Source organism: Alosa pseudoharengus, unplaced genomic scaffold, assembly GCF_046254945.1.
Source record: "Alosa pseudoharengus isolate Yale_2024_CS ecotype anadromous, Long Island Sound unplaced genomic scaffold, YU_APseudo_1.1 YU_APseudo_1.1_scf_6, whole genome shotgun sequence".
Classification (NCBI taxonomy): domain Eukaryota; kingdom Metazoa; phylum Chordata; class Actinopteri; order Clupeiformes; family Clupeidae; genus Alosa; species Alosa pseudoharengus.
The window spans coordinates 21783367-21795866 of NW_027468848.1; the positions used below are offsets into that span (position 1 = coordinate 21783367).

General features: G+C 47.1%; 1 protein-coding gene across 3 annotated transcripts in view; it reads right to left on the reverse strand.

Moving 5' to 3' along the window:
- Positions 1–12500, reverse strand: part of bmpr1ba (bone morphogenetic protein receptor, type IBa) — a 75173-nt gene that overhangs the window by 20804 nt on the left and 41869 nt on the right. For all 3 annotated transcript variants that reach the window (XM_076269772.1, XM_076269770.1, XM_076269773.1), the window contains one exon: positions 10889–11242. In XM_076269772.1, the coding sequence (XP_076125887.1) occupies positions 10889–10985 (97 nt within the window). In that variant the 5' untranslated portion in view covers positions 10986–11242. The remainder of the gene's footprint in view (positions 1–10888; positions 11243–12500) is intronic.

Consider the following 12500-nt stretch of genomic DNA (forward strand, 5'->3'; position numbering starts at 1 on the left):
GGGCGGGGGGGTTACCCGAGGGAGCTAAGTGTGGCGGTTGAGAATGTCTCCCCGCTGAATGACACCCTCGGAAGGGCTCCGGAACTTTCTCCTCGCCGGAGACCCAAAGAAGAAGAGGGAAAAATAAAGGCATAAAGAACCCCAGCTGGTCTGTTCAGCGCGTCTTGCACTTGGCCATCTGGGCCTGTGATACTTCACAGTCTCGCTCACTCCACACAACCAAAACAAATGTGAGAAGAGAGGCCGTCTCAGACACCTTTTCAGGCCCAGCTATTTTAAGTGATCTTTGTTTTGTTCTTTTTTTCCCTCTCTTTTCTCTTTTTTTTTCTTCCTCGGTGGCTTCAAAGACATTCCAGCGACATTTTAGAGAGTGGTGGATTTTTTCCGACGGCCTCCGGTCCCCCTTGTGAGTTCCACCGCCAGAGGCTGAGAGAGGGGGCTCAGATGCAGTCTGTCACCAGCCTCTAAATCTCCGCAGGTCCCCCCAATCCAGTGCACATCACTGAGGATGATTATACCACAGCCCGACATGTCACCGCCGGTCCACCGACATGACACTTTCTCCTGCACTAAAACGGCATGTGTCTCAGTTGGGGGAGAAAACTTCAATGTCAGTGTGAGGGTGGACATAGACACACGGATCAATGGGACACAAGTGTGGGCATTGTAAATTCTCCACATTGGCTCGAAGCAGCCCAGTCTCCATTGCCTCACGCCCAACATCAAACCACAATCGCCACACAAACCACAAGCACACACACACACACACACATACACACACACACACACATAATAGGCAGCAGTGGCCAAGCCATCAGACACACACTGCACTTGCCAGTCAAAAGTAATTCATCCCTGATGCATGGAATCGTTGGCATGCCAGGATCCCAAGGCCCCATTTTTTCCTAGGAGGACAATACTGGCATGGAGCGTGAAGTCCACTACAAGCCCTGTAAATAGTCTCCATGGCTCCATGGCATAGCACAGCGTGCTCATAAAAGCCGGCCAAAAGGGGAGCGAAGAGGCAACATGCGGGATGGCGTGAGCGCTTCATAACTCATATGTGAGCACATGATTTCAGACACACAGGCTGGCACACACACACACACACACACACACACACACACACACACACACACACACACACACACACACACACACACACACAGACACACACACACACACACACACACAAACACACACAGTACAGTACATACACACTCAAGTTCATATGTTCACAGTCAAGCAAGTCCATTTTCACACACAGTTTCACACTAGACAACCATTAAAATATACAGAATGACTCACAGAGACATCATCGAGCATGGACAATGACATGCACTCGATCTCTCTCTCTTTCTCTCACCCTCTCCCTCTCTCTCTCTCTCTCTCACACACACACACACACACACACACACACAGTGCTGTCATTGAGAGCTTAGCGTTTCTATCTTAAACACTGGCGCGCTCGGATTTCTCTCAGATCTCCTCTGGCATGCCGCTGTGATTAGGCCGGGGAAAACAAGAGCTGAGCTCACCCGACACACACACACACACACACACACAACCCCCCATCTCTTCTATGTGTGTGTGTGTATGTGTGTGTTGGGGGGCGGCTCCCACAGCCAACCCCCTCGATCACGCTGTCTGGTCCTCCATCCGAGGCTGCGCCTAGCTGCACTTAGACCATACAATCACGGTCTCAAGCACACAGGAGGGGAGTGGGGGAGAGGGGGCTTGTGGCTGACCAGTGACGGGGAATATTACCATATATAAGTGGCCCAAAAAAACATGTGTCTATCCATATGAAAACAATGTGCTGTATTTCAATAGAATACGATATTATGGGTTTGTTATCATATCCTTATCATTTGAAGTGCATAATGCATTACCATACTGGCGTATGAGTACTTAGTGTGTCTATTTGCAAGAGGGTTTACCTAATGGGGTTTAAGGCTGTGCCAAGCCACACTGGACTGATTTTAATACACACACAATGTTTTTGAGTGTCAAAGTCTGTGCACATTTTTGTGGCAAGCAAGTCTACCTTAGAACCTTATCACCAGGACCAAAGACATTCCAGAGTTCACTTTAAAGATGAGCCCCAGGGAGACACATTTACACACATAGAGGTTCTCAGGAAGAACTACTTACAAGATCATTCCAATGGGAGGCAGTTTTTATTTTTTTAATCGGTTGAAAAATCTAAAAAAAGTAAGACAGGTCACAAGAAACACACATACTTATAGTCCATGACAGATACAGGTGCATATACTCAGTACAGCAGAAAGACAGCCAGAAATGACAAACATGCACACACGCACACACACACACACACACACACACACACACACACACACACACACACACACACACACACACACACACACACACACACACACACACACGCACACTAAGCCTATGAACAATAAGCCAAGTTGAACCTGCCTTTCTCTTCAAAGCCCTAAAAGCATCGCTCCAATCTCCCCCTGGTCTCTCAAATAAACACTTTACCGCACAGCTGTTCCGCTTCCTTGGAACACTCCAGAAGAGCTAAACCTTTTCTGCAGACCTGTCCCCTTCTTTCCCTTTCTCTCTCTCTTTCCCTCTCTCCCTCCCTCTCTCTCTCTCTCTCTCTCTCTCTCTCTCTCTCTCTCTCTCTCTCTGTCTCTCTCTCTCTCATCTCTTCCAGCTCCACTCCTTACGGCTCCTGACTCACCGCACGAAACATAAAACAAATACTTCACATTCAAATAAACACCGGAGCCCAAACAGCCTGCTGCGGCCAGGGAGACGGAGATGGTGGGCGGAGGTGGAGGAGGTGGAGAGGAGATGATGGAGAACAAGAAGGAGAGATGCTGATGTGAACTACCAAGGCCGGGTCCTGTGGACGGCATTCTTTAAAAGAGGTAGAAAGAGAAGAGGAGGAGAGGAGGAGAAACAAAGAGACCGTCTACATCCTGTGACTAAAGACGGACGAGTCCATGCAGAACTGTCTCCAGAGTGCAAAAATTAGGCCTTAGAGCATGGGGTCGCATCCTACTTAAGCTTTTGAGGTGATCTACACTATTGAATATTTTCCACTTAAACACATGGAGGCGCAATGTCTGTTAATTGTAGTGATTTTGCCGAGCGTGCTCACATCTGCTCTGTCTTCCTACCTCTAGTTGTCTCATCTCCAGCGAGAGCAGATGTGATGCAGATACAGTACTTTCCTCCACACAACACCGGTCGAATCCAAACACACATGAACATACCATATTAACGACAGCCAGAAATTAGCCTGCACAACCCAAACACGTAAACACATGGGTCACCATTTCTTTTGTTTTCCTTTCTGCTCTGTGTGTGGGGCTGATGATCCAGGCTTATTTCAGCCGCTCACCACCATTCTGAGAACGGCTGCTTTCCACCTGTAGAGCAGGGGAGCTTTAAATCTCCCTGACATTTCAATAAATGATTTCATTAACAAAAGGGAGCCCTTACAATGGAGCTTATCTCCCAGTGGGCCGTTGGGTGGATGTGGTGGAGTGGGGGGGGAGAAGGGGGGGGGGGGGGGGGGGGGGTGACGCTACTCTTTGCTACCCGCACTGATACCAACCACAAAGATTAGCCCTCTCGCCTGCCTACCTGGCAACTCGTGCCAGTGATTACCTGGGAGCTGCCCGCCTCATTTGACTGCTCTTCAAAGAGCAAAGAGAATTTGACGAGCTGAAGCTTGATAGCGGGATTAAGGTGCCCATGGGGGGGGGGGGTTGGAAACAGCCACCACATGTTTATTTCCCACAGGTAAGAAGCAGAGAGAGAGAGAGAGAGAGGAGGGAGAGAGAGGGAGAGAGAGAGAGAGAGAGAGAGAGAGAGAGAGAGGAGGGAGGTGGTAAGGAGCTCAGGTCATTATCTAACAGTTATACAGTCATTTTCCATCCATTTGGAGACACCGCTGCCAGACGCCCCGCAGCGCCGATTAGCGCAGCAGTTTGCGAATGTTTGCGAAGTCAGGCAGACAGACAGACCCATACACATGGGGGGGGGGGGTGATCAGTCCAGGCTGAATGGATGCGCTTCTGTTTGCGATGCGTCCAGACCAGACTCCAGTCGGAGCGCTCGCACCATTTAGAGAATGACACGCCATGCCTACGGGAGGCTCCAGCCCAATCGCGCTAAACAAACAGCAGGTCTCTTAAGCAGCACAAACACGGGGGGGAGGGGGGGGTAGCCAAGCACCAATCCATGGCAAATTGTTTTTCAACTACCGACGGCGCTCATGCTCCAATTGAGGCTCACTAGGGCTCGATTAAGCTCCATCATCACAAACATGGCAAGGTGACACAGTCTCTCAGGCAAAACCTCAACGAGAAAATGAACAGCAAAAAGATTGACTCTTTAAGGGGCCGATTACTGTGACTAATGTGGGTGGGATGTTTTAAATGAGTGAGATACTTTGAAATCCATGTAGAAATAGTGCAGCTGGTGCGATGGCGAACTGTTGTGACGTCAAGTCTGATACATCTTGTACGGTGTGTGGGAAACCAGCTAAACCTGGGTTGTGACTAAGGTTTCAACGGGAACACAACAGAGAGAAAGTCAGAGAGAGACAGAGAGAGAGAGAGGGAGAGAGAGAGAGTTAGGGAGAGAAAGAGAGAAAGAAAGACAGGGAATGAGAGAGAGCCCTGCACGGGTATTACCGCTCTCTGCCTGTAAGTGAGCCTGAAACCAGAGCTTGTGCTTCCTGTCAGCAGTAACCTTTCTGGAGGGTCCGGTGCCAAAAAGCCCCACAGTGCCTCATGGCTCTCCGGAAATCTCTCCCTCTCTCCAGCACGCCATGTTTAGACACACAGCACACTTTTATGTTACCCGGCACCAACACCCCCCCCCCCCACCCCCAACTCACACACACACACACACACACACACACACACACACACACACACACACACATAAACTCTCGCACACACACACACACACACACACACACACACACATACACACACACACACACACACACACACACACACACACACACACCACACTGACCGCTACCCCACTATCACCCCATCCAGCGAACAATTCGGCTCTCACACAATGTGCGCTGGAGCTCTCCTAAAGCCAGGCTTGGGCCTGCACCTGCCAGCTGTCCCTCAATCAGCCCTCACCCCCCCATCACCATCACCACATCACTCCTCACTGCTCCACACACACACACACCACACATACTCACACACACACACATACTCACACCCTGACCTCAAATCCTCTTGACCCCCTCGCAGGGCAACCACACCTTGTTTGTTTTCTCAAACTCCTTCTCTTCTTTACCAGATGGGTGAAGATCATTTTAGGGGACTAGCCTGAGCTTGAGTGGAAGCTGTCAACTCACTCCTAGCTGTCTAATACCTTGTTTTCTTTTCTTCTCTTAGATTACTTTCAAAATATTTTTCCAACTGAAGGGGCCGAAAATATTTGTCTATTTTCTGAGCAAAAGGTGTGAAGCCTTCCTTGGCATACCTCACATATGACCCTGGCCCTATAAATAAACACCCCACAGAAGAGAACAGTATAGTACACTTGTTATTTTACATGCGCTGCATTGCAGGCCAGGTCTTTCATCATAAACCTGTTCAAATATTTTTTCAAACTTTGCCAATAACTGTTAGAACAGAGCTTCTCGGCAGTCATAATATGGATTTATATCATTGGACTTTACCGTTGGCTCCTAACAAACTCTCTTTGATTCATGACGCTAACTTTTCTCCCTCGAAAACAATCTCCCGGGAGACACTTTGAAGGTGCTGAGAGGGGGATGGGGGGGGGGGGGGGGACGAGTGATAAACTTGCACTTCATAATAGAACACGTAAAGGGACGTTTCGCTGGAACGTTCCGCCGCTTCGGCCTCCAACCCAAATAGGAGGCTTGGGGTCGGGCCGGGTGCCCGTGGCCCACGAGGCGTAACTTAGCCATCACAGAGCGGGGGAAAGAATAATAGGCCGCAGCAGGGGAAGGGCGTCAGGGGGGTTTACATTGTGTCTGCTCCTTGCCCAACCTTTGATACATAATGATATTCCCAGGGTTTGGAGGGGGGGTGGGGGGGTTCTTAGTGGCAGGGTTGAGTCTTGATTATGTGTACTGGTAGAGCCAACGGTGACTACTGTTCCGCGGCAGGTTTTTCCTCTTACTGTGTCGTTGAGGTGGAGGTGGAGGTGGAGAAAGTATTTTGGTGCAAACAGGAATCTCCTCCTGCTCTAGTGTGAGAGGCCCCTGTAGTCTGGGGGAGAGATGTTCACAGTGCGTGGTTGTGTTGGGGTAAAGATGCGTTCACAGTGCGTGGTTGTGTTGGGGTAAAGATGCGTTCACAGTTCGTGGTTGTGTTGGGGTAAAGATGCGTTCACAGTGCGTGGTTGTGTGGGGTAAAGATGCGTTCACAGTGCGTGGTTGTGTTGGGGTAAAGATGCGTTCACAGTGCGTGGTTGTGTGGGGTAAAGATGCGTTCACAGTGCGTGGTTGTGTTGGGGTAAAGATGCGTTCACAGTGCGTGGTTGTGTTGGGGTAAAGATACGTTCACAGTGCGTGGCTGTGTTGGGGTAAAGATGCGTTCACAGTGCGTGGTTGTGTTAGGGTAAAGATACGTTCACAGTGCGTGGTTGTGTTGGGGTAAAGATACGTCCACAGAACATAGCTGTTTTAGAGCACTGGGGATATTCCACTTCAGTCAAGATATGAGGCAAATCAACCCATAGACTGAGGTGGGTTCATGCATATACGCACACAATATAACTCCCTCACACACAGAGACACACATACACACAAACACACACATATGAAAGCCTTATTTCAGAGCCACAGGTGCATCTTCTGTTCCTGCCCTCTCATGTCCAGCTACAGATCTAAGGACTTCATCACACTGACCACTGACCAGTTGCAGACAGACTGCAGTTCACTTATGCACGTGATACACGTGTACTAATAATCTGTAGGTACACAAAAATACATTATGTATGGACATAAGTATGTGATATAATACATATTGTTACATACAGTAAGTTGTTACACTGTACTTCATTATGTAGATACACTGGAACAAGGACCCCGTAAAATAAAGTGCCCATGATCTTATTCACCTCTGGGGCCGTATTCACAAAGAATTTTAAGGCTAAAAGTAGCTTCTAAGTGGCGAATTTAGGAGCAACTCCTATTGGAGTAATGGGAGTGTCACTCCTCACTTTAGGACTCCTAATTTTTTTTTTACTAAAAGTAATTCACAAATCATTTTAGACCTAAAAGTAGCACCTAAGTCTGGGACAGCTTAAAAGAAGTCGAGAGGACTCCTAACTCACTAAGACCTATTCACAAACAGCTTTTTGTGGCATTTCACGTTGCAATGTTTTGAAATGGGTATGCGGCAACAGGAGCTTCCAATCGCGAGGGAACTATTTTGTATTGTAGGCATAAAAGGGATGCTATAACGCCACCAACAACAACCAAAACTACTCATTGTCAACATGTAAATTTAATGTAATGTTTCATTGTGAATCAAATTAAAATGTTCTCTTTGCAAACGTAGGCATATGGTGACAGATTAATTTAATAATGTTGCAAAGATAGCCTAGCTGCATCAATCCGTAGGCCTATGTTTCATTAGGCTACTAGGCTATTTGTTTTGCCTTACTCTTTAGGCATCATCTTCCGTCCTTTGCACTACTTGTGTAGCGCACGCATTCTCAGACCTGTCACCTGTCACTCATCATCGTAAGGGAGGTGTTTGGAATTATTCCCGCGTTACAATCATCAGCCAATCAAGGTGGTCACTTCAGTCAAGCTCGTGCATGAGTAATGACGTCATCCATAGCAACGAAGACTCACTCTTAGTTTAGGAGTTGTCATTTTTCCTTACTAAGAGTAGGTCTGAAAGGCTTTGTGAATAACTTCTAAGAGAAAACTCCTAGCTAAAATCTTTTAGTGCGATTTAGGAGTACTCCTAGTGGTAAGATAAAAGGCTTTGTGAATACGGCCCCTGAGCGTCTATGAGCTATGTCTAGATCTGGGGCCGTATTCACAAAGAATTTTAAGGCTAAAAGTGAATACGGCCCCTGGACAATAGCTCCATAAAAGCTCATGCAAACTTATGAACTTCCTTAACCTGCATGCCTCAGCTGTAAGACATAACAAAGATAGTTATTTAATATGGCAAATTCCCTGATAGTGGATGTGTGGTTTGGGTCAAATCAAATTCAGTTTTTTAAACATACCATTGTCTCTGTCTCCTCGTCGAGATTACATGCTGCATAAAAAAACATTTCATAAGAGGAGATGTTCTGATTGCTGAAACCTTCAGTCTGATACAAATGTTGACACAACGCCAACCAAACCAAACGCACTGTGAAAATCAAGCAGCTTCTCAGACACAGCTGAGTGCTCGCTGATTATCGACAACTACACCAATCCATTCCACTCAAACGGCCATCCATGCACAACCAGGTCTTCCACAGTACAGCTTGCAGATCCGTCTGCAAGCCAAAGCCTCTCAGGCCCCACATACAATATTCATATGAGTAGCTTGCTGATTTCCCTCCTGTTTAACCTGCAGGTGGTGCACTAATGTTGGTATTTTCAGTAATTAACAGACTGCCTGAGAGACAGGTGCTCTCCGTGCAAAAGTCCAAACACAGACTGATGCTGCTCGAGACACTGGAGTCTGGCTGGAGGCTCTTTTAAACTGTTACAAAATCAACGGTATTAAGAAGTTAAAGTTTATCACCTACATAAAGGTGGAAGTCTTTAAAGACAAAATTCTTTATTGCACAAAATATACAGGATACTATGTGACTAAGTCTTTCATACTGTATGTTTGTTAAGTGTAATTATAAAAGTGCATGTTGTCTTTCTTATTAATTAAGAAGCTAAATCACTGACTGTGAATATGAAGTGTTTTAATTAGTAGTTGTCATGAGGCTGTGTTTATTGCAAATGCTTTCAAATCCCTAATGCTCTTTACAATTTCGAATGAGGACAAAAAAAACTATTTGGCACCACGCTGTGAGATGTTTGCGCTGATTTGATTTTATCCTGGAGTCCTTACCTAAAATAAATTGTGGCGTCATGGACAAATTCTTGTGTTAAGTAAACAATTATGAACAATTATGCATTCACTTACTCATTTTAATCTGAGGAGGTCATACTCTGAGATTCTAATAGACAAAAACATTGCACTACAAGGCTGTTTTCAGAAATATTTACAGTCTATATACTGTAAAGACCAGCAGTAGTACACGGTGGGTTCTTCACGCTGCTTTGCTGATGCAAAAGAAAACAAACTTTTCTGGATGAGGAGGCCGGAAAAAGTAAACAAGTGCTTATGTAACAGCTGCTGCGAGATAGACATGTACAATTCGGGCACCCATAGAGATGTTTTATCAGCGCTAAATTTGATTTAAAAACCCTGGAAGCAGAGGGCAGCCCTCTGAAAGACAGCTCCTGTGAATAGGACCCAGGGAGGTCTCTCCCTCTCTCTGCATAAAGATAGCCTAAGCTGGCCTAAGATAGACCGGCTTTGATGCGCTGTGGTGGCGGGCCATCCCCGTTAACCCCGGGCCATGCTGAGCCGGCCCAAGCAGTGTTAAACGCACAGCTGTGCGCCTGTGTGTGGGAGCAGAGTGGGCCAAATTTCTTTGTACGTGTGTGTGTGTGTGTGTGTGTGTGTGTGTGTGTGTGTGTGTGTGTGTGTGTATGTGTATGTGTGTCTTGCGTGTGTTTTGCTCTATGTTTGTGTGTGTGTGTGTGTGTATTTGTGCTACTGTGTGTGTATGTGTGTGTGTGTCTTGCGTGTGTTTTGCTCTATGTTTGTGTTTGTGTGTGTATTTGTGCTACTGTGTGTGTATGTGTGTGTGTGTGTGTGTGTGTGTGTGTGTGTGTGTGTGTGTGTGTGTGTGTGTGTGTGTGTGTGTGTGTGTGTGTGTGTGCGCGCGTGTGTGTGTGTGCATGTGTGTGAGCGCACCTCCACCAGTGCCCTGGAGCTACGAGCTTGAGTGATTTCTTAGCTGGAAGTCCAACTGTGTGTCAAACAAGTGTCAGACAGCTGAATGGCCAAATCCTCCAGCCCCCTCCCAACCCAACCAGCTCATGGGAGCTCAGCGGGCCGCCCCCCATTGGAGAGGCAGAGAGGAACACAGCAAGTGGCGGCTACGCCCCAACTGACATCCCAATGAGCAAAACACAAGCAGACCTCTCCAGCAGCAAAACATCTCCAGCTCTCTCTCTCGCCATTTTAAATGGAAAAAACACTGAATACTAATACAGTCAATCAATATACGATATATGAAATAGAAAATTAAGAAGCAGAAGAAAGAATCAATGAATGGTGTGTTTATATTTTGGTCAATTCTATAGAATTTAATATACCATTTCTATGCTCAAAAATAAAAACTGTCAATTTAAAGTGATCTCGTGAAAGAAAACTTTTCTAAGGAAAAGTAGGGATACAGCATAATCTGCATGTACTGTGCACCAGTTAAACATCATGCTGGAAAGTTGAATATAAAAAACCTGTTGCTATCCCGCTACATTAGATCTTTCATAGTACAAGTTACGTAATATCTGGGAAGCAGATACACCAAACAAAATGCATCCGACCTATGTTTCCATCTGGACAAGTAACAAGCTACAAGAACAGCTTTAATACTTTCCTACTTTTATGCAACTGTCAGGCTCAGAACTCAGAACTGATACAGCTCCTCTAGGCAGTTCGACATCCGCCGTGAAAGTTTGTGCCACTTGTACCCCTCTCACACAACACTTTGACAAACGCTGTCGCAAAGCAACATAATTCCCGCTCACAACACATGGGCAGACTGACTGTGATTTCGCGCTGAAAGAGGGCAAGTGCGCAGTACTCACCCTGAGCCTGAGAGAGGAGAGCGGTCAGTCCCAACAGCAGCAGAGGAGTCCGCCACGCGCCGTCCCACCGCGGTCCCATCTCTAACCGTCTGTCCATCACTCCGTCTGTTCGTCTATCTGTCTGTCTGTGCGTCCACTGGCCGGACGAAAGATGAGGTAAATCCCTGAGGCTCCGGCCTCCACGCGCTGTGCTCAAAAGCCTCTGAGAGTGTGTGTGTGTTTCTGCGTCTGCGAGTGTGTGTGTGTGTGTGTGTCAGTGAGAGAAACTGTCTCTTCTCCGCGGTGTGAGAAACTCCACACCACACAAAACACACAGCAGCCTGAATCACTGCCGCTCCGACACTGACTGCCCAGCTGCATAGGAGAGACAGGGAGAGAGGGAAAGAGAGAGAGAGAGAGGGAGGGAGGGAGAGAGAGAGAGGGGTGAGAGAGAGAGAGAAAGAAAGGGGGAGGAGAGAGGGAGTTATTGAGTTGCTCACTCGCGCTCGCTCTCTCTCTCTCTCTCTCTCTTTCACACACACACACACACACACGCACGCACGCACACACACAGTGCCGCCTGTGTAGCAGGGCCAGCCCCCTCTCTCCCTAGACACCTTGTGGATAAGACAACAAAGCAGCAGCTGATCCCTGTTGCCCTGCCTGGCCCTCTGCCACCGGCATGGCCCTTATTCCACACATCACACTCACACTCTTTCTCTCTGTCTCTCTCTCTTTCTCTCTCTCTCTCACACACACACACACACACACATACACACATACACACACACACACACACACACACACACACACACACAATCACCCACCAGCCACCTCTGTCCTCCACAAAATCCAGGCCCACCCAGGGGGGGTAGGCGAGGGGGCACGGGCACACATACGGGGCATGGTATGGCACGGTATAGAGGGTGGGGGTGACGGTGGGTTAGGGGCCAGAGCGTGAGGGCAGGACGGGGGGTGGGGGGGGGGGGGGTGACAACAGTGCCATTATCACTCCCTCAGGAAAGAGGATGGCATGTCCACAGTACAAGTGATACAGCTACTGTGTTTGTGGCTTTTATTTTGTAGGAGCCATATTCATATTTTCAGTTTTAGTTAATGTATAAATAATTATTAATTTCATTTCCCTTCAACATTTGATTTAGAACGTTTTAATGGTTACCCTCTAGTGGTAATGGGGGTGCAACGATAAAAGAGGTGTCAAGCCAAGGCCACAGGAGGGGTTCCGGTGCTTGAGCCAACTATCATTGACCGTCAACTGCGTCAACATCAACTCAACGTGAGCGTGACAGGAGCAACGCGAACACGCGGAATAAACTCAGCTCAGCTCAGCTCAGCTCAATCAGACAATAGAGACTATACTTTATGTTTTAAGTTCTTTTTCATTTGTTTAACAAATAAATACCATCAGTTCACGGACAACGTTTTGTCGGACAATCTTTTTATGTGTTAAGAAACCCAAGCACCGGTATTCCCTAGAAGTGGTGAGACGAACAATTAGAAGTATCATAGAGACAAACAAACAAAGTTTTTGCCACTACATATTTGTTTAAAAAGAAATTGGATTCTCATTTCTTTTTTCCAAATAGAACAAAACATTTTTTTTGTCACCTAG